Source organism: Dendroctonus ponderosae, unplaced genomic scaffold (assembly GCF_020466585.1).
Source record: "Dendroctonus ponderosae isolate FM_Combo_2020 unplaced genomic scaffold, Dpon_F_20191213v2 Dpon_F_20191213_4, whole genome shotgun sequence".
In the NCBI taxonomy this organism is placed as follows: domain Eukaryota; kingdom Metazoa; phylum Arthropoda; class Insecta; order Coleoptera; family Curculionidae; genus Dendroctonus; species Dendroctonus ponderosae.
In genome coordinates this window covers 12090662-12113427 of record NW_026018611.1, presented here as the reverse complement: position 1 = coordinate 12113427, position 22766 = coordinate 12090662, and the positions used below count along the sequence as shown (strand labels likewise).

General features: G+C 34.0%; 1 protein-coding gene across 1 annotated transcript in view; it reads left to right on the top strand.

Annotated features, from left to right (window-relative positions):
• The window catches only part of LOC109537785 (polycomb group protein Psc), a 49325-nt gene that overhangs the window by 14098 nt on the left and 12461 nt on the right, over positions 1–22766 (top strand). The window contains exons 2-6 of the mRNA XM_019904673.2: positions 15074–15203; positions 15768–15867; positions 16042–16216; positions 16279–16677; positions 18154–18234. Coding sequence (XP_019760232.2) covers positions 15074–15203; positions 15768–15867; positions 16042–16216; positions 16279–16677; positions 18154–18234 — 885 coding nt within the window. The remainder of the gene's footprint in view (positions 1–15073; positions 15204–15767; positions 15868–16041; positions 16217–16278; positions 16678–18153; positions 18235–22766) is intronic.

Genomic DNA, 22766 nt, shown 5'->3' with positions numbered 1-22766 from the left:
TTTAATTGTTAAATAAATAATTTAAAATTACCTTGTTTTTTACCTATTTTTTTTTAACCCTTCAAGCATTTTAAAGCGAACATGTCAAATTTATGGATATGGGACCAACTATATCTTGTAGAAAATTTCATAACAAACAAATTTTGTAAGTAAGCAAGTACGTATATATGGATCCTATGTACACATTTTTCTCTAAATGCATACTTACCGAGTTTGTACCTTTTTAAAGCCTTTCAAAAGCACATTTCAACCTGGCACACCTCTATATTTTCAATAGGTATACCATTCCCGAGCGATTCAAATAGTTAGAGCCATATTTGAGAGCCAAGATTTCGTCGTAATTCTCCAGGCCTAAGGTGGCTCTCGCTGTTTATGGTTTATTCAGATATACAGACTGTTTCTACAAAACTGAGTTTTCTTATCAAAATGAAACGCTTTTTGGCTTATGAGTATGTATAGGTATATGAGTCCAATGTATGGTTTCGAGCGAAATACGTCTGAGAATGAAAGATCAGGAACATCTAGAATTTAATTTTGACCATAGGTACCTTAAAAGCCTGAAAAATTCACCACTTTCAAGCAATAGTCGCAGAAGACCGTTAACTATTAACAAGATTCTTGAAACATTAAGTAAATTCACTAACTTGCCCAAAACATTAAGTATCTAAATTAATTTTGCCACTAATTGTGGGACCTGAAAATAGAAAATATTGGACCGCTTAAGTAACCAAGAACACGAACATTTTTCACTTGTAAAGTAAATAAATTGTTAATTGTGTCGGCCAACGCTGATCCTTTTTTTTGTCGTTATTGCCTAACATAATGTAACAACTTTTGAGCAAGTTAAACCTGCTTTAACGCCACTTTAACTCACATCTTCGCTTCGTCTTTACCATGTTAATGAAGTTCCAGTTTTTCGTTATTTTTCAATACGCATAATTTGCATTTCACGACTACCACGACATATTTTCTCGTAATGGCCATCAATCATTACATTGGAAATGACAATTTTATTTCAATTATGAGATTCAATTGACTGGATTAGATTACTAAACGGACAACGGCGATTAATTTAGTTTATTTATTGGACTACAGTTGCAATTGCGTTATTAGTATGCAACTTATTTTTGAAGTAAAGTTTGCTACTGGTCTTCATAAATGTAAGGTATTGTTTGATTAATGTGTTTGAGAACTTGCTCTTTGCCTCGAATGTTTCCATTTCATTTCACCGCTTTGAGTATTATTTGTTTGTTGTCGTTGAACAAATGTTGCTAGAAGAATACGAAATTAATAATTTGGGAATACTGATGGAAATATGAAATATTCCAAGGCTTGATTGGCATATACGCACTACACATATGTTACGATATGTATGATTTAACTAGTCACGTTCATTCAATGTGATACTAGGTCAGTGAGCCATTAACTAGACTACTTATGATATTGTGATTGCCGATAACGACTAATTGCTTAAATTGAAATGGTTTGACAACGATCTACATAAATCAGTGGCTGTCAATAATGGAAAGCTTGATTAAGTTGCGTTCTATTTATATTTTTCTTATTCAAGTGAGACGAACTGACTAATAAGGCTAATTTCATTTCGCATTGTTGCTACGTAATAATATTCATATTTGATACTGATAATAACAATTGGTTCATTCATAATATGCGCATATTTAGCAAAAGATGATATGTATGTAAATGGTGTCGTAATTCGAAAGTGTTGATAATATGCAGCCTGATCTTTCGTAGTTGCAAACGATTAAGGTGAATTTATTTTTAACCGGCTCTGAAAGCTCGATTTGTTACTTGAAAATTCTTAGTCACAACCTGCGCCATTAATGAGCTTAATGAACTATGAATTATTGCCGTGTAGAAATTTACAAGTAAAATAACGATACAGCGAACATTACCGTCTAATTAAGCCATGTGAAAATGGGTCACACACGCCATATTTTAAATACGTATTCAAGTTCAATATAATATGAAACTATGATAAATGTTGAATAAAGTAATTAGACAATTAGACAGCTGAAGTGATTTGTTTGCAACATTTCGGATGTTGTAACGCTTGAAAGTGTAATAAACCTGCGTTTATTTCAAACTTGCCCATCACCATCTGAAATACGGGCATCTTGCAACATTCGAAAAGTTCGCGGCTCTGACAACAAAAGTTTTTGGTGGTACACCACCCTAACTTGAAATAAACTATTTTTAGAGGAGATTTCATTCAAAGGCAGGACAAGCATCGGGTCTTAAGAATCTCATGATCGAAAAGTTATGATTATACCTACCTAATCGAAATAATAATTCACTTAATTCGCAATCAAATTTCAGATAAAAAACAAAATACATAATGTACAATAACCAACTGAACAGCAAATATACACCCTCGACAAAAAGCAGGAGTTTTTTTGCAGTTGGCGACTTTTTTCATATATTTTGTTTGCAACATAATTTATGGTTCATAATCTACTCATTAGTTCCATCATAATAAGTTATTCCCGTTTTTAGTCATTATTTCGAATTAAATTGTGCCTAGTAACTTAAAGTACCTGGATTGTAGCATCAGAGGCTCGCCCTAAATGTGTTTTCTCCCTCAATGGTAAAGCAGGTCAAATTTCACCAATTCATCTTTTCGGAAAAATAAATATCTTTCCGAACGGTCTTTTGCAATAGGTACCTACTCTTCATCTTGAGTAAGCCGCCAGTTAATCAGTGGTAATTTATGGGTTGGAAACCTTTTTTTTATTTATTTATTATTATTATTTATATAATGCAAAATTTGTCAATACCTAGTCTGGAATTGACAAATTTTGCATTATGTAAATTCACGAATTTACTGATAATGCTTTAGACTTTTCAACCTAAACGAAATTACGAAAAATTTATTTGTGTTGGTTGATCATAAATGAGTTTCATTTTTATCTGTACCACATTCAGATGAGATCCAACGGGAGTTCAGTCTATAAAATATTGATTTCATAATAATGAGTTGGTAAGTTGTTTTATGAATTTCGGCCTTTTGTCAACATTGCTGCAAATTTTCATTATTCACACCGCTTATCTGAAGAGCTAACCATCCTGATGAGTGATAATCAGAGAATAAAAAGCTACTAAAACAGATATGTCGCAGATTAAAATACATAAACCAACCTATGCTTGTTTGTTCCACTTTCAAATTTCCAAACCAAATGCTACGTGTATTATGGCTTACGCGTCGTAAAAGTAGTGCTACTTATATTACGACTGCTATCTTTTCGATAAGTTTTATACCTCAAAACAAATTGACACGGAAGCGCCAAACTATTTTGTTGAATTTGTTCGTCAAACGGTACACAATTTACTCAATTTGGAAGAAAGTGAGTACAAATTTTCCAAATTAAACAAAACAACGAGTTGATGTCATTTAATAAATTTAATGTTACGGGTGTGCGTTACTGATACATATTACCTATCAATTTGTAACCAGTTTTTGTTTTATCTTTGCATTATTTTGCAAAAATCGTTGCTGTCCACTTTTCATTGCTATGGATTTAATTCCTAATGCAAAAAATGGCCGAATATAGTATTTACATTCCTACTTCGTGCTGATTTTCCTATACAACTACATATATTTGTTACAAGCTAGCTCAATTTTAAACAAATATAATTCTTATCATTTAGACAATTTTTCTGCCAAAAAATACTCAGCAACTGTGATCGATAATCCAACCAGCTGTCAGTTTAAAACATAAGTACCATCTACTTAGACAGCGGATTTAATGCAAAAGCTTGCAAGTAGTGCCTACTCTTCCCATGAAAAAAATATTCTCCTTCTCCCCCATAAAAATAAATATAGGGGTGTTAGATGACTGGACCTAACAGACTAAAACGGGGGCTTCTCGTACCAATCGAGTTTTGTTCAATCTCCTCGTTAAAAAAATCGATTGAAATCCTGGCAATGTGGGGAGCGCAGCCGTCTTCAAGTTTATATAATTTTTTATTTTTACTAACATCCAATACTCCGTATCCATTCATCTTGACTTAATAGCGCTTAGACTAAACATTTCGTGTTCTCAATTAAATTATAATTTTACTTCTTCGGATTGTGCCTTCCATGAACGTAAAAACTGCCACCGTTTTTTGGAATTTAGTAGGAATAAGATGCCTACAACTTTATGCTATTAAAACAATCAGAGCCGACTATGATTTACATTACAAGACATTGATCTTTTCACGCAACTAAAACAACTACCTGAAGCACAAAATCTGGAAAGTAAGAAGGAAAACGAGCACTTTTTCTCTACTCTTGAAATGCCAAACACATTGCAATCAATTTGCGGATTTATCCGGGCAGCAAACATGTGTTTACTTCCTGTTATAAAAACTTCACTAGTGTTATTTCCCGAAAATAAACTCACGTTTAATCATAACAATCAGCATGCTTAATCCGAAAAATCGATTTATTATGTCAAAAACACTCCTACAGTGCAAGCATATGTTACCACACATTCTCTTCCCACCCTTCAGCGACAAACAGCCCATGGATGTGCAAACACGGCCTTCCAAGTTAATTATGGCTTCGTCGCCCGTCCACCGGAAATGCTTTATTTAATAATACCCAGAGGGAGAGTGAGGCCTACTTGACGAGTCACGTTCAAGGGTCGGAATCAGGCCACTCCCATCTCTTGTATTATCCTGATCTCCTGTTCGAAGACCCTGCGAAACCACGTGGTTGGATCGGGCGGCAAGGACGAATTTTCGGTGAAAGAAGACGGAACAAGAAGTGAAGTAGTTAGTTTATGACAGACAGATGATGATGCACGCAACCCATTAAATAACGTTATTCAGGATGATGATGAATGGATCGCATTCAGCTTTTGTTGCTGGACAGTACCAGCCTTTAAAATGACAAGCGGGAGCTAAAAAAGCACAAGCTATAAGAAAGAAGAAAACAACGACTTTACACAACGAATCATTCACTCAACAAACTGCTTTCCATAAATATCACTTTAAAAACACGGCAGAAAAATTGGAAATGAATAAAACAGTTTTGTTCAACTGACTAAGTAGAAATAATTTTTTGGGACGTAGCAAACAAGATCGCAGATTTTTTTGTATAATGGCAAATTTTTTAATTCGTACTTTTGAATGGGCAAAATAAGAATTAAGAGTGAAATATATTGATTCCAAGGATTTGACATAATAATAGTTCTTGCATTAATTGGGAATGGATTTAGCTGTAAACTATAGCTTTGGTACTAAAATGGACATTTGTTACATCAAATAATTCGTACAATTTTAAAGTTTGGAAAGCTTTGAATATTTTCAAAATAAGGCTACTATTACCTATGTGGTAAACAATAAATTAAATATATGCGCCACTTAGTCAAATATAAAATATCAGTCTAGCATCCTTATAAAATAATCAAACCAACAGATCAAAAATCGCGATTTTGCTGTCGTTAAATGAACTAGTTAGTGAAAAACAAACCTGATTGGCTTTGGTTCGTCAATACCAGACAAAAATCTTTACTTGCGTGAAAACTTTGCTTCCGTGTTTTTAACACAAAGAAATAACTATAAGGTATGCTTCGAAGTATTTGTGATGTGTACGAATTGCATCAAATCTGACCCAAAAAAAAACGTACCACCAACCGGGAGTTAAGATAGATTCTCAGATGCTTGCTAGAAAATAAGCAACATTCTCAAGTACAATACGGACAAACATTTTGTCGTATTCTTTCTTATGGAATAAGAGATCGATTATGATTGGAAGTTTTGCAGCCAAATACTGTAGGACCATGTGAAAATCCACAACATCACAACTAAAAGACGCAACAAAAGAAAAGCTCAATCTAGTGAAAAACTGATTATAAACATTTATAAATTAATGTTCTTGAAACAGTTTCCGAGCTCACTATTTGTGTATTAAGTCAGAAGTATGAATGGCGATCGACTTAAAGAAAGTTAAATCGAAAGCTCCCAAATAAAAATGCATATATCAAAGAATTATACGGTTGTGAAGTAGAGGGATGCCAACCCTATTTCCAAAGAATATAGACTGTAAACATACCCACCTACTTGTATGGGTCTAAAATTTTACCGTTCTTCTAGGACACACGTTTTTAATTCTGCCTATTTCTCGGTATAACTTGTAGAATTGTATTCGATCTTTCGAAACCCAATAGCGTCAAATAATTTGATATCAGTAGCAGTATTGACTAAGTTTCTTAAACTGTAAAGTGGTTGTAAAACTGCCTCTAAAACTCTCTACCGGATAAAGCGCCACACACTTGTTTTAGTAATTGAATAATGTTGAAGTAAAAAATCGACACAACAATTTCACAAAATATTTGAAGCTTGGAGTGCATTCATTTTACTTTATTTCATTATAACATAATTATCTGAATTAAACATAACAATGGCACTGAAAGAATACAAAGCTAATACGTTTTCTGTTTGTTCAGATTAATGACCTTTTTGGTACCTAAATCAACTGATAAAAGATATTGACTAATTGAATATCAAGATTTAATACTTTTAATAGTTGTTTTATTTCTGAATTGAATGATGTTCGAATTTATCAAACAACCTGCTAGTAATGAAAGTGTAATGAGTTGATCAAAACGGCGACAATTTTTGTAATCGGAGATATTGATAAGATCGTTCTGATGTCGTATTCTGAGTTTTTACAGAACTCTCCTGCTTTTTCTTCGTAGATATTGCAATAGAGATTTCCATAGCATCAGCAATATGTACTAAGCAGAAGAAACAGCTCGGTAAAAAAATCAAAGTTTGTACCTGTAGACCACAAAAAATCGATCCCAATATTCGGCAATTCCGATGTGTTAACAGGAATTTATTCCGTGTTAGCTGTTTGCACCGTATAACTAATTAATTTTGACATTCTATAGTATGTTTGTGACCGCAAGTAGTTAATACACATTATTGTGTTCATTTTCAATTTTTTAAGACGTTTTTAAGAAGTTTGCAACTAGCGTCAAAGAGTAATTTGACGATGCAAAGTAAGCAAGTTTTAGAAACCCATCACCACTTGAATCACACGGTATTTTATTATACTACAAATTATTGATTTTGTCATTACTTATTCGTACTTTCCTGAAGGAATCGGCTTTCGCAAAGTATCATGCACCGAACAATACATTTGAAACAAATGTTAAGAAGCTTATTTATATTCCTCATCTTGGTAAGTTCTTCTTGTGTATTGTTTGTTAAAAATGCAAGTGCTGAAATGTTGGTATTATTGTGTTAAATAACCATTTGTGACAAAAATAATACTCAGTAGGCTAGAAATGAAACTTTATAACTTAAAAACAAGTTAACTACGAAATTATCCATATAAGAACAAAACTGTTTGATCTGAGTAGGATTTTAAATCGTAAGAACCAAATGCAGATGAGAAAGTGACCAGAATGATAGCTAAATAGTCCTTAGATATTTATGAACAATATTTGAAAATAGCAGAACTCTGGCTTCGTACACCAGCCTTCTATTTGCTCGATAAACATTACCCGAGGCCCCACTGCCGAACGCCTAGGGGAATTAAAACAAAAAGCAATATTCCGACCCTCGTTTTGGGAACATTCGCATTCGAGGGTAAATGAATGAAAGGGATTCGAAAAGGGCACACCACGCCTTCTGCGCCATTCTGTTACCCTGCTTACAGACCCTTTCAAGCCACGTGGTTTATTTCTTTAGACGATTTCGAAATTTGTTTGTTTGTTGTGGTGGTGCTCAATAAATAAATTACGTATGAAAGTACATGCACAAAAAAATCGTTAACAGACATTTTAGCACTTCACAGAGTCAATGTAAATTAACGATCGTGTTTTCTTAAATAGTAGTCAGTTCATTAGATAATGCTCAAAATTAAATAAATAAAACTTGATATGAGTTGTTTCTCCTTTCGGATTTTGAGCACATTTCGGGCTGGAACCTGTTACATAAACTTGGTTCAAGATGATTACCGCAAAACATGTTGCAAATCTCTTAGATATTATTGATAAAAAAGCACTCATGTGCAACAACAATTTAGCTACCTGAGATGGAATCTTAAGATCAGAAACGATAATGCATGCAATAAGAACAAATTAATGAAAAATTTTGAAAATGTTTTAATATTTAAATATAACTTTTTGCATTAACTCACAAGAGCTTTATATTATAAAATTAAATTCCAACCTCTATCAGTCAGCAGCAGTCTACTTGCTTTAAAAAAATACAATGGCTCTAATTAACTCTATTTCTCCTGCCAGTTTTTATCAATAAACAAATCAATCTGGAACTTTTTAAATGCATTTTTTCCAATTAGGTACTAAGTAAGTAAAAGGAAATACGTAATTATTAACTCTTACCTACCGACATATTGACAACATTATACAAAGATTAATGGTGTCACCCGTTAAGGAGGGTACGTAAGAATACCCTACCTAGTGGAAGGAAAAGTTGGCAAGGCACGAGGGTGAAAAAGCCACACCCACCTTCTACTTCATTCTGAGCTCCTGTTTATCGGCCCTATTCTCCCACGTGGCTAGAGGCCTAACTTTCAAGGTTGTCTAAAGGACGTTCCACACAAAATTCGGAATCGAGCTTGGAGTAGCACAAAATGTCGTGCATCCTTCCTTTTCTCATGAGTGAGACAATGATAACTGTCGCCCTGGCAAGCGTTCTGGTTGGTTTCGAACTCGGGCAATTGACAGGTGTTGTGATGAGTGGGGTACGGTGAACGAGGGGGGGTGGAATTGATGACGGTCGCCGGATGGCGGCAACCCCTGGGGTGCATGATAAATTACGTTTGGGGTGACGTGAAAGGAAGCGTGAAGCGATAAAGGGAACAGGCAACGTTTCGAAGGCATTTTACTGAAAATGATTTTGAAAAAAAGCAATTGGGCCTTGAGAGAGAGGGCTTTCGCTTTTCTTTATTCGGGGGATGTTTATCGCGGCAAACATTTGCTTCTTTAATTTGGCCAATTGAGTATATTTTTCACTAGAATAAGAGAAGGCCCGCGTATTTTTTAGTGAGAAGTTGTAGCAAATATTTTCAATAATTGTTTTATACCTACGGCTACAGTTTGGTTAAAATTAGCGTTCAGCAGGCATCGGAAATAAATGATACTCTATTGAAATAAGTTGCCAATCTATATCTACCCCTGCCTCAGCTGCTACTGGCAACGAGCGTTATATTCGGATTGTCTACAGATAATTCTATTGCAATTTAACCCTACCACAATGCAGCATTAAGGCGACGATTAGGTTTAACAGAAATCAACGACTTAATAATTGGTTTTAATCCCAGCTTATGCGTTCTTTGTTCTGGTTCTTCTCATGCAGGGGTCAGTAGGAAGTGGGCGTTCGGTTGGGAGGGGCCGACCTGGCCAAGCATGACACTGCCCGAGACTCATGCAGCTGGCAGGTTCGCTTTCATCATCATGCATTTAGTTATTAATAATATGGGAGGCAATGAAATATATGCATTTTATCGGCAGCTTGGCGTACCATTTTGAACTTAAAATTGGACAACATTTACGCATTCAATTCAACAAATAAGAGTAGATACGTTGGGTGTTTTCAGTTAAATGGAGATATTCTGATATCGCCGAGTTACTGTTATGTAATTACGCGGTCATAATCACAAACAATTTTAATCCAATAAAGGATCTTTATTGTTTATTATTAACGTACCTATGCTTCCAAAGTGGTTCACTTTATAACAAAAATGACCCCATATTGAGTTATTATTCATGATGGCTACCATTTCAGTATGTTTATACATTTCGAGCCAGCGCCTTTGCAAGTTTACCGGAATTCTAAGAGAAATTCCGAGCATATTTACAAAGTTCTCAAAATGGTTGCCGTGGTGGAAAATCTTAAATTCTTTATGTATACCTACACACATTGAGATAGTAGGTGCATGACGCTTTACTGTAATTGAACATTTGTAGCAAAGAAGCTCCAAGGGCGGATCCAGAGGGGAGGTAATGGGGGTCATGACCCCCCCCTCTGTGTGGGTTTCATAGACAATTTAAGAAAATAAATACTTTGTATGACGGCAAAGATCATCGCAAGTGACACGCATATTATGAATATTATAATTATATAATGCATTAGATTCTTCAGTGTGAATAAATAAGTAACTCTCTTAATAGGGGCCCGATTTGGATCATTGAAAATTCGTACTAAAGCGAGTGATTTTGTCCAAAAATCGTATTTTGCAAAATTGACATCGATGGGGAAACTTGAAAGTCGAAAAGTCGATTTGTCAAGATAAACGTTATCAATGTTTTCTTTATGGATTTAAGGTAGCAATTTTTTTGAGAGAACAGCTTTTTGTTTCATGTACAAATGCTGCATAACTCTGTTGATATCGAGCCGACTTTAAAATGTTGAAATTTGTTAAAAAACGTGCGATTTTATTTAAAAACTGCATTTCGGAAAATTGCAAAAAATTGCATTTCGCAAAATCGGTTGAAAATCTCGGAAGTTACGATGATTTGAAGGTCGAAAACACGATTATGCGAACAAATTACTTTAAATTTTTACCTCCATTAACTCATTTTCAAAATCGCAGATCAGATTGTTTGCCAAGTGTACCTATTCTCGACTCATTCAGTGTCTAAAAGAACATTTGCATTTGCAACAGTTTGGAGCGAAATGAAAACGCTCTGAATAGTGGCACGCGTAAAACTCTCAAATTTGCACATACTTCCACTGTTGACCCTGCAACTCGATCCGTTGTTGTCCTCCAAGAATGGATTGAAGTCAATGAGAAATCACTGTTGTTAGTGAACAGAAGCACTTGAAAAAGTTACCCGTTTTATCCGAAGAAAATTCTAAAGCATACGAAAATAAGTGCGCTATAATTTCGAAAAAGCCGTTATATAAAATTCGTCTCCTAAATTCCTCAAATCTGCACATGCGAGCAGCGTAAATGCTTTCAAAGAAAAACTACATCTCTCGTTGCCATCTACTTTTGCAAGGTGAAATGCTGTATGGCATGCAGAAATATAATAAAATACAAGTCAATAATATGGGACTAAAAGCTCTACATCTACATGGCAACCAGGGGCAAAGTAATGCCAAACTTACCTAAAACTGCATCCTGCCACCTGGAAAGAAAGAAGAACATTCTTTAATATTACTGAAACTTAGTCAAAAGTTTAATTACTTGAAATGAACAGAGGAAATAAAGAGAAATAAAAAATGCCTACAACTTCAGTTTTCAATTTCGAAAAACTAAACTCAGTTCAGGCTCAAGAATTTATAGATTAGAAGTCATGTTTACCAGCTTTCTGCAAGCTGGAGCTGGTCGCCCCATCGACCATTTTCTAACCATCATCCCTCAAAAACTCACACTACACTTAAACAAACAATTTAAATCCACTCCGAATTGAAATCTTTAACCTTTCAGTTGGCAGATAACGGATAATCTAGGCCTTATTGGCACCAAATCATCACCTTTTCCACCTTTTCAAAAAAAAAGTCAAGCGATATTGAGGCTTTTTCCACTTTCCAAAGCCAGCGAACTACAGAATTAACGTGATGATAGGAATAATTATTTTCTCATTTGCGTTTATTTATTGTTGACTGTTTTGTGGAAAGTGCTTGTTTGCACGTAAATATTTCCCTACGCAAGCTTCTGCTTGAAACCAGTTTGGATAGTTGTCGTGAACAAAACAGGTTTCGCAGCCAAATATAAACATCTCCAATCATGGAGCGGAATAGACTTTTTCATACTAGATTCTCTCGGACTCTTGTTCGATTTTAATTCTTATTTAACTTATTAAAATTCGAATACGAAACTTGCTTTTCCACGAGCGCTCGATTTAGCATTTTGCTCAATTTTTATGGAACTGAGTTATAGTCAATTTTTATGAAACAGCTGGATTTGTCGTGCAAACGTGATCTAAAGAGAAGATGCACATTCAATCTGCACGCCTTATTAAGAGCTCTGGATTCATTAGCTTTTATTTTTGGACGCGTTCTCGGATCAGATTTTGTTGAATTTTTTAAAAATTTCAATGGCTCCACGTTCACAAAAGTATACCGATTGAAGTGGAGGAAGTTATAACTCGTTTTGTGAGAAGACAATAGAAGAAATTAGATTTTACTAAAATTACTACGACATATAATAATACAATACTTTTTTAATTACATTTATTATTGTAATTAAATTGTGTCCTGACTGAATGTCTACTACATGAACCCCCCTGACTGAAAACGGGGGCCAGTTAAGATATTAGACGGAGAATACCTGTTTTGTGTGAAATAATTAAGATTCGGTAAACAGAGTGACCAAAAAGTTATGACCGTTTTATTCCATAGATATCGCCTTAGGTCGCTTTTCCTAGCAGTTCCGTTCAAAGCTCAAAAAAAAAATAGAAAAATATAACTTAACACCGACGACAGTGAACTTTTACCCTACAGTAAATTGGTATAAATCATCATATTTTCACCTCAGGAATCCACCACTCTGTTCTGTATCATTAATTTTTTAGAACAATGTATAGCAGAATCTCTATGTTTAATATCTCTCAAAAGACAAGAGGGTTCAAAGAATTCCTGCATTGAAAACATTCAGAAACTTGTAGGTAGATACGATCTTTATGGGTTTCGTTCAAGCTACAATTCCTTTCGAAACATTCTTCGTAAATAATTGTTTTCGCCTTTTAGAGAATTGTGAAACTTTATTGCATTTACCTATTACATAAATGTGAATCAGAAGTGTATTTAAATTTTCTATTTTGCGTGTTTTCTAAAATCTTGTTTAGAAGGTAAGGAAGTTGTAAAAATTAATACAATTGATATATGTATTTTGAAAAACGAATAAATCCTGCATTCGCTTGACTTCTTCGCGTTTTCTTAACACAAAAATTGCAATACAAAATGGCGCAATACATCAAGAGCATAGTAAGTATTTATTTGACATAGATGAACTTGTAGATAAATTTTGTTCAATTGAATCCTTAAATTCAACCGCCCTGATGATGAGTACGTTAAACAGTAAATGTTGTTGTTAAAAAAACAGGAATGTATGGATCCCGAATGGCTCGCGGCATCCATTATTTCTTGTTTTTGATCAACATTAAAAATATAATGTGGATAATATTTCTATCTGATTTTGCATGGAAAATGCTAATATTTTCAATTTGAGAACGAAGTCCTATGATTATTTCAGAATATGTAACAATTGCGCTTTTTTATGTTCTTAGTTAAGTGTCTTATAGACATAGTCAACATTTCAAATTGATACTTGCTTTAGTTTGAAAGATGCGATTTTTTAAATGCGAAATTTATAGCACAAAGTGTCGTTTAAATATAGTGAAATTTTCAAATTGCTACTTGCTTCAGTTTGAAAAATGCGTAATTTTAAACGAGAGAGCGCAGTTTTGCCTTTACTTACAATCGAGAAAACCAAATCTTAGGCTTGTTTCGCTAGGTTTTAGGCGATTCACACGAAACACGGGTGAGCTTTCATTTAGAAACTGGAAATGTACATTGGTATCTTGCAAACGAGAGCAAAATAGCGATGAAAAACCCTGTATTTTGACAGTACCTACCCACACCCTCGTTAACAAAGATAATTAATTTTTACTTGCACAACAAGTTATAAACAATACGGTAGACAAGGGCGTTAATTACATATTGCCTTACACCAGTACATCGCTTTGAACGAAAAACAAAACATCTTTGGCCAAACTACCTTATTTTACCGAACTTCGTGATTAATGTACTATTGCCTTTACACGAGTTATAATTTAATGATTTTGGCAATTTTTCAGATGGTTTCAGCTCATGCATCGGACAATGTGCATTTACTAATGTTATATAAATAGCATATTGTATTAATACTTAAAAATAATCTGATTAATATTTGAATTATTCTATTGGATTCGAAACAGTACTTTAAAAGAATTATTATTATTATTATATAATGTATTTTTCAATTAACAGTAATCAAACGTAAAAAAGTATTATGTTTCAACCTTATTTCCGCGCAAAGGATTTTGAGCACTTGTCCGAAGCGGCCTGTAAAAAACATTCCGTTAACTATTATTTACAAAATTATATCTGCCTCACTTACGTTATTAGTTACTGTATTAGTCAAGACTATTAATTTATGTGTTCATTTTAATTACGTTATTCACGAAATTGCCTGGCTACAACTTTCCTAACACTCAAAACATTTTGTTGACAAAATATTCTCTTATGTTATTATGTACGAAAGATTATCCACATGTTTTTGTAGTTAGCACTGGCCCAAATGTTAATTTTTTGGCTACGTTTCATGTTATATGAGTAACACTGTTTTGTGTATCCTTGAAACTGTCTGATTTTGAAACGCTTACAGTGTGTTAGCGTTTCAATGTTAGATGAAACGAATACGATGTATGCTGTAAAGCAAAGGAGGTTCGAATAAACAATTGTTTATTAAGTTTATTATGTCTCATTTTTCTTACCGACCAGCTCAATTTTATCAAGAAATCTAATCAGACAACCACGCCAACGTAAAAGGATAAATCCTCTAGTCTACAAGGTCGTTATCCAAAATCAACACATATGTTTTTATAATATAAATATAATTATGTTGGTCATAATTTCAGTAGGTACTTATAGCAATATGCGAGTAGTTCCCTTGTATTAAAGTGTTTTTTAAATAATTTTAAAAATTTGTGTTTTGCTCATTTTCATTAACATAAATATGTAGCAATTGATATCCGTATCCTATGTATTTGTAAACATGTATGAACTTTATGTTATAAAATATTTAGTTTTTAGTAACAGTTATCGACCATATCACGGAAGAAAGTGGATTTCAGCATACCAACTCTCCCGTTCTTGAAGAACGCCGAAAAAATTCTAAATTTAATTTAAAAAACCTCCACTGAAATTAAATTATAATTGACAACCTACGAGTGTTTTTTAAACTAATTGTAAGAACGATTTTATAGTTGTAATACTTATTGCTACAAACAAGTTGTCTAAAAAACTCCAAGTTTGCATGGTGTTTTAATAAATTCTCTTATTACTATAACTGTTTATTGCAACACCGTTTTTTGCTTTTCAGGTTCAAATAGAAAAAATGGCCAACTTAAGGAAAAAGCCGTGCGTGAAAGAGCTAAATGCATACTGTACCTGCAAATTATGCCATGGATATTTCATAGACGCGACTACGTTAATTGATTGTCTTCATACATGTAAGTAATCATTATAGATATATTTAGCGTTAAACTTAGTTAAATCATGGAAGTCTAAACGTGGATCATAGTTTTGTGTAGCACAACTAATCAAGTATTGGTACCTATGTAAAATTAAGGAAGTTATTTAGTTCGGGTGGAGTGGTAAAATCATATTTTTAATTGCTGAAAATTGTCTTGTTTTTTTAAATATAACTTGGTGATTTCGCCAATTTATTCGAGAATTTTAATAACAAATACATAAATATGCAGTTGTATCATGATTCACATAGTATTCTATTTCTCAGCAATAAATAATAAGTAAATAAAGTCTGAAACCAGCTATAATAATTTTTGAGAAGAAGGCTGCTAAGTTATTAAATTAAATGTAAATAGTATACCAATGCGGGTTTTTTGAATTGGYCGAATTTAAATGTCAAGCAGTTAAAGGTTGATACCCGACTTTAGATTACCTAGTTAACAAATGTGGTTTGTTTATTATGTTAAGTTGTTGTAATACCTGTGTCATTTTCTATAAGCAGTGCTTGAAATGTTTTGTTATTTCAAGTTTTTGTTTCATTTCAGTTTGCCGAGGTTGCATCTTGCGGCACTTTGACAACAGCAAAGCACAAGTCCAATGTCCCGTGTGTCCGGCTTTGTACAAGAAGAAATCTCAATGCTTCCGGTAAGCTTTAAGTCAAATCAACTACTCTGATCAAGAAAATATTGTGAAAGGTTTAATCGCAAATATTTCTTTAAATGTTTCGGTGAACTGATTATGTACCTACTCTTGGCAAATATTCGTTAATAAGGCATCTTCAAACTTTGAAAAAAATTAATATATTGGTGCTTGTTACAGTTCGGATATGCAAATGCAAGCTCTTGTCTACAAAGTTGTGCCTTATTTGTACTACAAGGAAATGCAAAGAAGGGAAGACTTTTATAGAAGCACAGGAGTAAGAGCAGGAAGCTCTTGCAGTGATGACAGTGTCATTGATAGGGAACGAGATATGATGCACGAAATGGAAGAACTTGTAAGTAACAGGAATTGTGTAGAGGAGCCAAAGCTTAAATTGCCTCTGTTGTTTTCCTGTAGGTATCCCACAATGTTGGGGACAAAACACAGTACTTCAATCAGGACGATTTGATATCATTATCTCTGGAGTATTATCAAGCGCACCTGGACCATACAAACGTGCTCAACTCAAAAAACAGTACAAAGAGTGAAAGTGCGGAAAACAAACCCCAATTGAGCAATCCCGAAAACGGATTGATCAAAACTACCTCAAATATCAGCGTCGACACATCAAGTGACTTAAAGTGCGACAGCAATCAAACAAGTGCTAAAAACAATGGCAAGGTTTCGGACAATATTTCTACCGATTCGGTTCCTAAAGAGTGCGATATTCGGTATTTACGATGTCCCGCCGGGATCAACATGAAACATCTACAAAAGTTTTTAAGGATGAAGTACGGCCTTACGGGAGATCACAGGGTAAGTCGTTCACAGGWGCTACTGAATTGACTTATTCTAATATTTTAAATTAAGTCATGCTGATGCATGGTTTAGTTGTATTTTGACCTAGCAAGTTAGAACTTAGTTGGATTTAGGCAAATCATTTCGGGGTGAAAGCTTCACAAGGGWAGAAAATGGTTATKATTGGCATATTWCKYARTYATTGAAAWTGGCWWAWMACTTCCGGCGTTAAAGCCGCTATGGAAAATAWTTCTTCCAGTCGTTTTGCAAGCTCAAGCATCTTCAGARGAGATTTTGCTTGATAGTTTACAATGRATCCGTCATCAGTCGTGCTTGTRTCACGCCGAAAAAAATATTTACGACGGTCTAAAAATCCGAGAGGTTGCAAAAAACATGTTCACTGACTGAACTGATCATTTCTCGTCATTATTAGATTTCCATTATGTTCTTAGGCAGAACACTAGACATTTTATTTGGATTTTATGGATTTTATACCATATTTCCTTTCAATAAACTTAGACTATCCCGTTAAAATGTCTAGTGTTCGCTTTTTCGTTCCGCTAAAAGGAACAGATTTTCAAAGAATTTTCAAAGAAAGAATTTCGAAATCACAAAATCGTTAATTCAAATTTTTATATAATCGTTCCCAACTCGAGGGACATTTACAAGTTAACGTTTTGCCTTGTTATTGCCTATGAACAACAATTGGTTTGGCCATTTTTTTAAAAAACCTTTTCCAAGCCATAATATTTTGACTTTGATTATTGTGTTACACCCGTTACAATCGCTTTTTACTGGAATGAATGAAATTGTGTAGCCAACTTGCTTTCGAACAGCAGATAACCAGAGTTTCTCATAATAGACGATCTTTTTTGATATTGAAGTGGGTAACATCTTTTAATGTATATTTTTAATGTCCCTAGATTATTCAGTTCTACATCGCGCATTTATCTTCAAAGAGATAACAATAATGCTCTCAACCGTAAGACTGTTCTGTTGTGGACTGGCGTTAAAATGGCCTTGCGAAAAATTTCAAGAAAACTAAAGTTTAATTGGAACCACGTTGTTAATAAACAGAACTTTAACCATTGGACAAATTAAATCCTCAAGAAATTCAAGCAAAGTATCTCAATATCCAAAAGTATTTGCTTGGTGTGATGCTGCAATTATTGGTCATCGTCTAGGAGTAAAGTCCAAGGGTTTCGCTAATGTACCTACTAGAGATTTTTATTCCTAATTGAGAAAAATGAGGATTCTTAAATAATGCGCTAATATTCCAGCAAGATCGATCAACTGTTTTACTCTATGGGAGTTCTACTAGAAGGGCGGCTGGTTTTACAATTTGGGGATATAATAATATAAATTTGGGGCGTCCGAATTACATTTTATCGAGCTAACAAAATGGGTAGTCTGTTATGGAAAGTCCTGTACAATCTATCCTGTTAAAACAACCCACTTGACCATAATGCTAAAAGTCATTATTTTCTGCTTCAGGTGGACATCATTTATAAAGGGGAGGTGCTGCATAGCGACTTCAGCCTGATGGATATTGCATATACTTTTCAATGGGAAAAGGTAAGTGTCCAATTCATAGATAATTGTTTTTTCAAAATCTTTACTAGTGCACACAAATAATTTGGTATCTGAAATAAACGCATTGGATTGCGGAAATATTTCCGCTGAATTTAGCTGATAAAACCTGTTATAAAGATATGCGCGCTAAGGAAAGCAAACAGTATCCGGTGTCAAGATTATTTTAGCTGCTAGGTTGCAAAGCTACGTTTATTTTTTTCAATAATCACATTTTTCAATTCGGCTCTTTAACAACAAACCCTAAAAAAGTCACCCAAAGTGAAACAGACTTACAGATTTTCTGCTTGATTATTAAAAGAAAAACTGAATTTGAAATTGTGTGCAATTTTTACCAGCACCCTGGACTTAGAGGTTTAGACTTTTTTGGAGGTATATTACGGTTTGGCTCTCATTATAAAATCGAATAGGTTGCTGCTTTCTAGAAATGTCCAGTTGAAATATTAATAGGTAAAGACCAAACCTGAATAAATATTTTTGTCTGGTGCATATTACGCTTTGGTGCATAGAATTAAATTTCATTTCTTTCACCCTAAACAATATTCTTGGTTATAACAAATGCTCCGACTACGTATATTACGAGAAATTTGCATAATAGAACAGCCTTGCTGTCTTGATGCCTAGTTGTAACATTTTTACGGCTACTAAAAAGTCAACGTATACGTTCTGTTTAGCTCGAAATAACTAGACTGTAAAGAATATATGTAACTGTCTACTACAAACTGTACATTTCCTTTTCTGCTTCAATTCAATATGAAGACGTGAAATAAGATTTCTATAATGGTTAAGTTATGGTTACATGTTTTTAACGTTGCTCAATAAATTAGTTTTCAACGATTTCACACAACGCCAGTGTAACAACATAGTGGAAATAGTAGAAGATCTTTCAAATATAAAAACGGTTTTTTTTCGATAACTTGAACAATGGGTATATATTCCGTGCTGATATTTAAGTAGACGCAAAAAGCCATAAAATAAGTCTAACAATGTTATCACCTTGTCCTGTTATCGAAACCTTTCATAACCAGCGAATTTATGGCAAAAACCTGCAGTCATTATTCGCAAGTTTCACAGCTTGTTAAGAGTTACATCGGATCGGATAAAATAAATTAAGTTTGTTAAATACGGACAGAATGTGGAACTACAAAAGGCTGTTTGGATATCTAATTAGAAATATAATTGGCGACTTGTTGCGTTAATTGCTGGCCGGAAACCTCCTCTACATTCTACATAACCGAAAATTAGTGTTTGAATATGAATTTAAATTCTGAAATTTTTTCCACTTAACTAACCGTTTAACCAGATTATCGCAACAGAATCAACAATCAGAATACAGATAAAAAGCAATTTGCAAGGTCAATTGTCTTGTCTTTCATTCAGGTGAAACACTTCCAGTCGAAAGGCGGGCAGTTCAGAGAAATTTGCTTAAAGCGGCAGGGGCTTTCTTGCCTCGTGCGGTGGTAAACTGACGGCAGAACAATTATCAGAAGCAACACGGGAGGGCGAAAGAATGGGAAAGAGAGAAGGAAAATGGGGTGCCCTGATCATTTCAATGCGAAATTATCGAGCGGGATTGTTTGTCCTTGTTTCACATTTAAATTGAACTTTGTGAGTGGTCGGACAGGGGTGGATTGCATGGAGATATATTAGGGTGGGTATTTCGCTTCCATGTGGGCAAGCCGGACCCAAATCCCAGATTGTATGTTTTTGGTGTTTGGTTGTGGAAGAATTCTCAACCAACATTACGCGGTACCTACATAAAATAAAAGCTACATTTTATTTGCTAAGGAAAATCCTTTGACTGGTAGAACTTGTAAACAGATCATATACATTTGTAATAAAATGAAATTAATAAACATGTTGCAACAAAAGGTCACATCAATGGAAACAGTTCTTGATAAACTAATCGATTTATTAAATTAAAGAGCAGTTAATTAACAATTAAACTACGCAAATTTTTATTTAATTACTATAGTATTTAGGATTATTTATTATTAGGAAGTAATATAGAAATAATTAGGTTCCTATAAAGCGTTATGATAAAGCCAAACCATTTTATTTTTATTGCTTCAAGATCTAAGCGATCAAAATCAATGTCTGCCGATTGCAATGCTGTCATAAAATGCAAAGAATAGCTATAAACCAATGAGATTTATTGAAGATAATTTGACAAGGAGACATTAATCAATGCGGGAATGTTGGAACCGGAAAACAAGAACTTGCTATTCAACAGGTCAACATTTCAAGGAAGGAGATCGCTAAATGCTTGGTGTGGTCTTCTCAGGAATCAAATCATTGGGCCAATGCTTTTTCAAGTTCCAATTAAGCGGCAAAGCACTTAATTTTTTTTAGTTAGTACCTACTCAAGTATTTGAAGTTATGTTTGTTCGACTTTACCAAGTCTCCCATGAAGTCCTTGTTGCATAAATTATCAAATTACTGCGTGTAATTTGGTTTTTTGAGCCAAAATGGGAATACGAACAATCTTATCAATTTTTCGATATCTAATCGCTTTTCACTATACATTTATGTTCACTAAAGAAATCAATGTCGGTCGATAAACTGTCTCCAAATTATCTCAGGCACCTTATTTATTTAGACATAAAATGTTCAGTCTTTTTTCAGTTTATTTTTACTCATATATTTCATACTAAAAAGCCTTTTTTTCATCGAAAACGCGTATCATGTTATCATTAACGGTAAATTTTTAGGGCGTGTTATTCCGCAAACTTAAATAATTATTTTATTTTACACGAAACCCTGAATCTTGGTCATGATTTCAGTTGCCTCTTTCTATATTTTAAGTTGTCTATGGTTTTAATATTAAAGTGTGAGGTACATTTTAAATTAGCTTGGGAAAAATTAAAGGAATTAAAAATTAGTTTGGGATGCAGTCACACATTACTTCTAAAAAATTTGAACCTTTTCTTATATAGACAGCTGCTGTAGTATCATAATTTCCTATGCCAAATATTTACTAAACGATAATGGCTGTTTAGATATGCGGCATTTTACTACCGGCCCAGAGCATAATAAAATCATTGAAAATGCAACTTCTGAAGCGTACCAAGTGTCGGAAGTAGACCACAAGAAATTTGTACAGATTACATTTGAACATTACAGTATTTTATGCATAGTTTTAATGTCTTTTTCAACAATTAATCAGAACAACATTTTTGCCATCTATTTTTTTCTGTTAAGTATCTATTTTTATTGGGATTATCCCAATATCTGATATTTTTTTATTGTCTTCACTTTTGTGTCATTTTTGTATTTTGCAGTTTTTATTTTTCACTTTATTTTCAGATTGTCTGTAGTTTGCCTAAATAGTATTCGGCAATGTAATTTAATTATTTCCGTTTTCATTTACAATGTTAAATGTGTCAATTCCCTTAAATGGTTCTTGTTTCTGTTTATTATAAGACAATATATTACAACAAAACATTCATTTGCCAACATTCATAAAAAAACTTAAAAATCCAAGACACTTCATGTCAATAAACTGTTTAAAGGAATCTTAAAACCGCAAAGTTTACGCGACCGTTAAATTGCATAAGTACTGTTGAGATAACATCGTTTTTACGTTGCATGTTTAATAAACTTTTGCTGGATGTGATCCAACCTGCTTTGCCATTATAATGCGGCGACCGAAATATACTGGAAAATGGCTCGGCAGATGAAACACATTTAAAGAAAAATAATCTATTTTTCGAAAAGCCCTTTTCCAATTCCTAAATGAGATTAATTAATTTATATATGTATCTATATTTAGTAGTCGTAAATTTTGCATATCCTTCTTTCTTCATGCACGTCGTTACATATGAGGAGTTCGGTTGAAATGAGCAACACTAAAAAAATCTAGTTTTAGTTTACGTTTCTTTCGCCAATATTTAAAAATACATTTTGCCGGGTTTTTCCACTAGTTTTCTTACAAACAACTGCCGAAACTTAAACTTCCATCAGATGGAGAACGCATATCAACACTCGAAAAGAGCCCATTAATTTTAGTCGGCCAATCTTTAATACGACGCAGAGCTTAAGAAAGCGCAAATAAGGACAAAGTACACAATGATCGTGATTGCTTTGCACATGTTGACTCCTTTTAAGGCCGTAAAACTTCCACGAAGTTAAATAAAACTAAGTAAATCCGATGCTCTAAACCAGTCAAGTGGTCCATTCAAATGCAAACGACTTCGTGTTGGCAATTATCGCCTTAACAAATGATTCCGCTAGCGTGGCCTGCATATCCAGCAGGAGGAAGAATGAGAGGCAACTGTAAAAGATGAGGATGGAGATACAAATTCGATACTGAATTTATGCAGTTTGGGTGGTTTTGTATTGAAATGGAGCAGTGATATGGGAGATGACAGTTTGTTTTTTCTCCCTTCTTCTAAAAGTTGCTGAAAGGGGAATTATTCAATAAAATTGTGTCTGCTGAGAACGAATCCAATCAATTATTTTGTGTTTGTTTTTCGTTTACTTTATGTATGAAACCGCTGCTATTGAGTTACGATTAT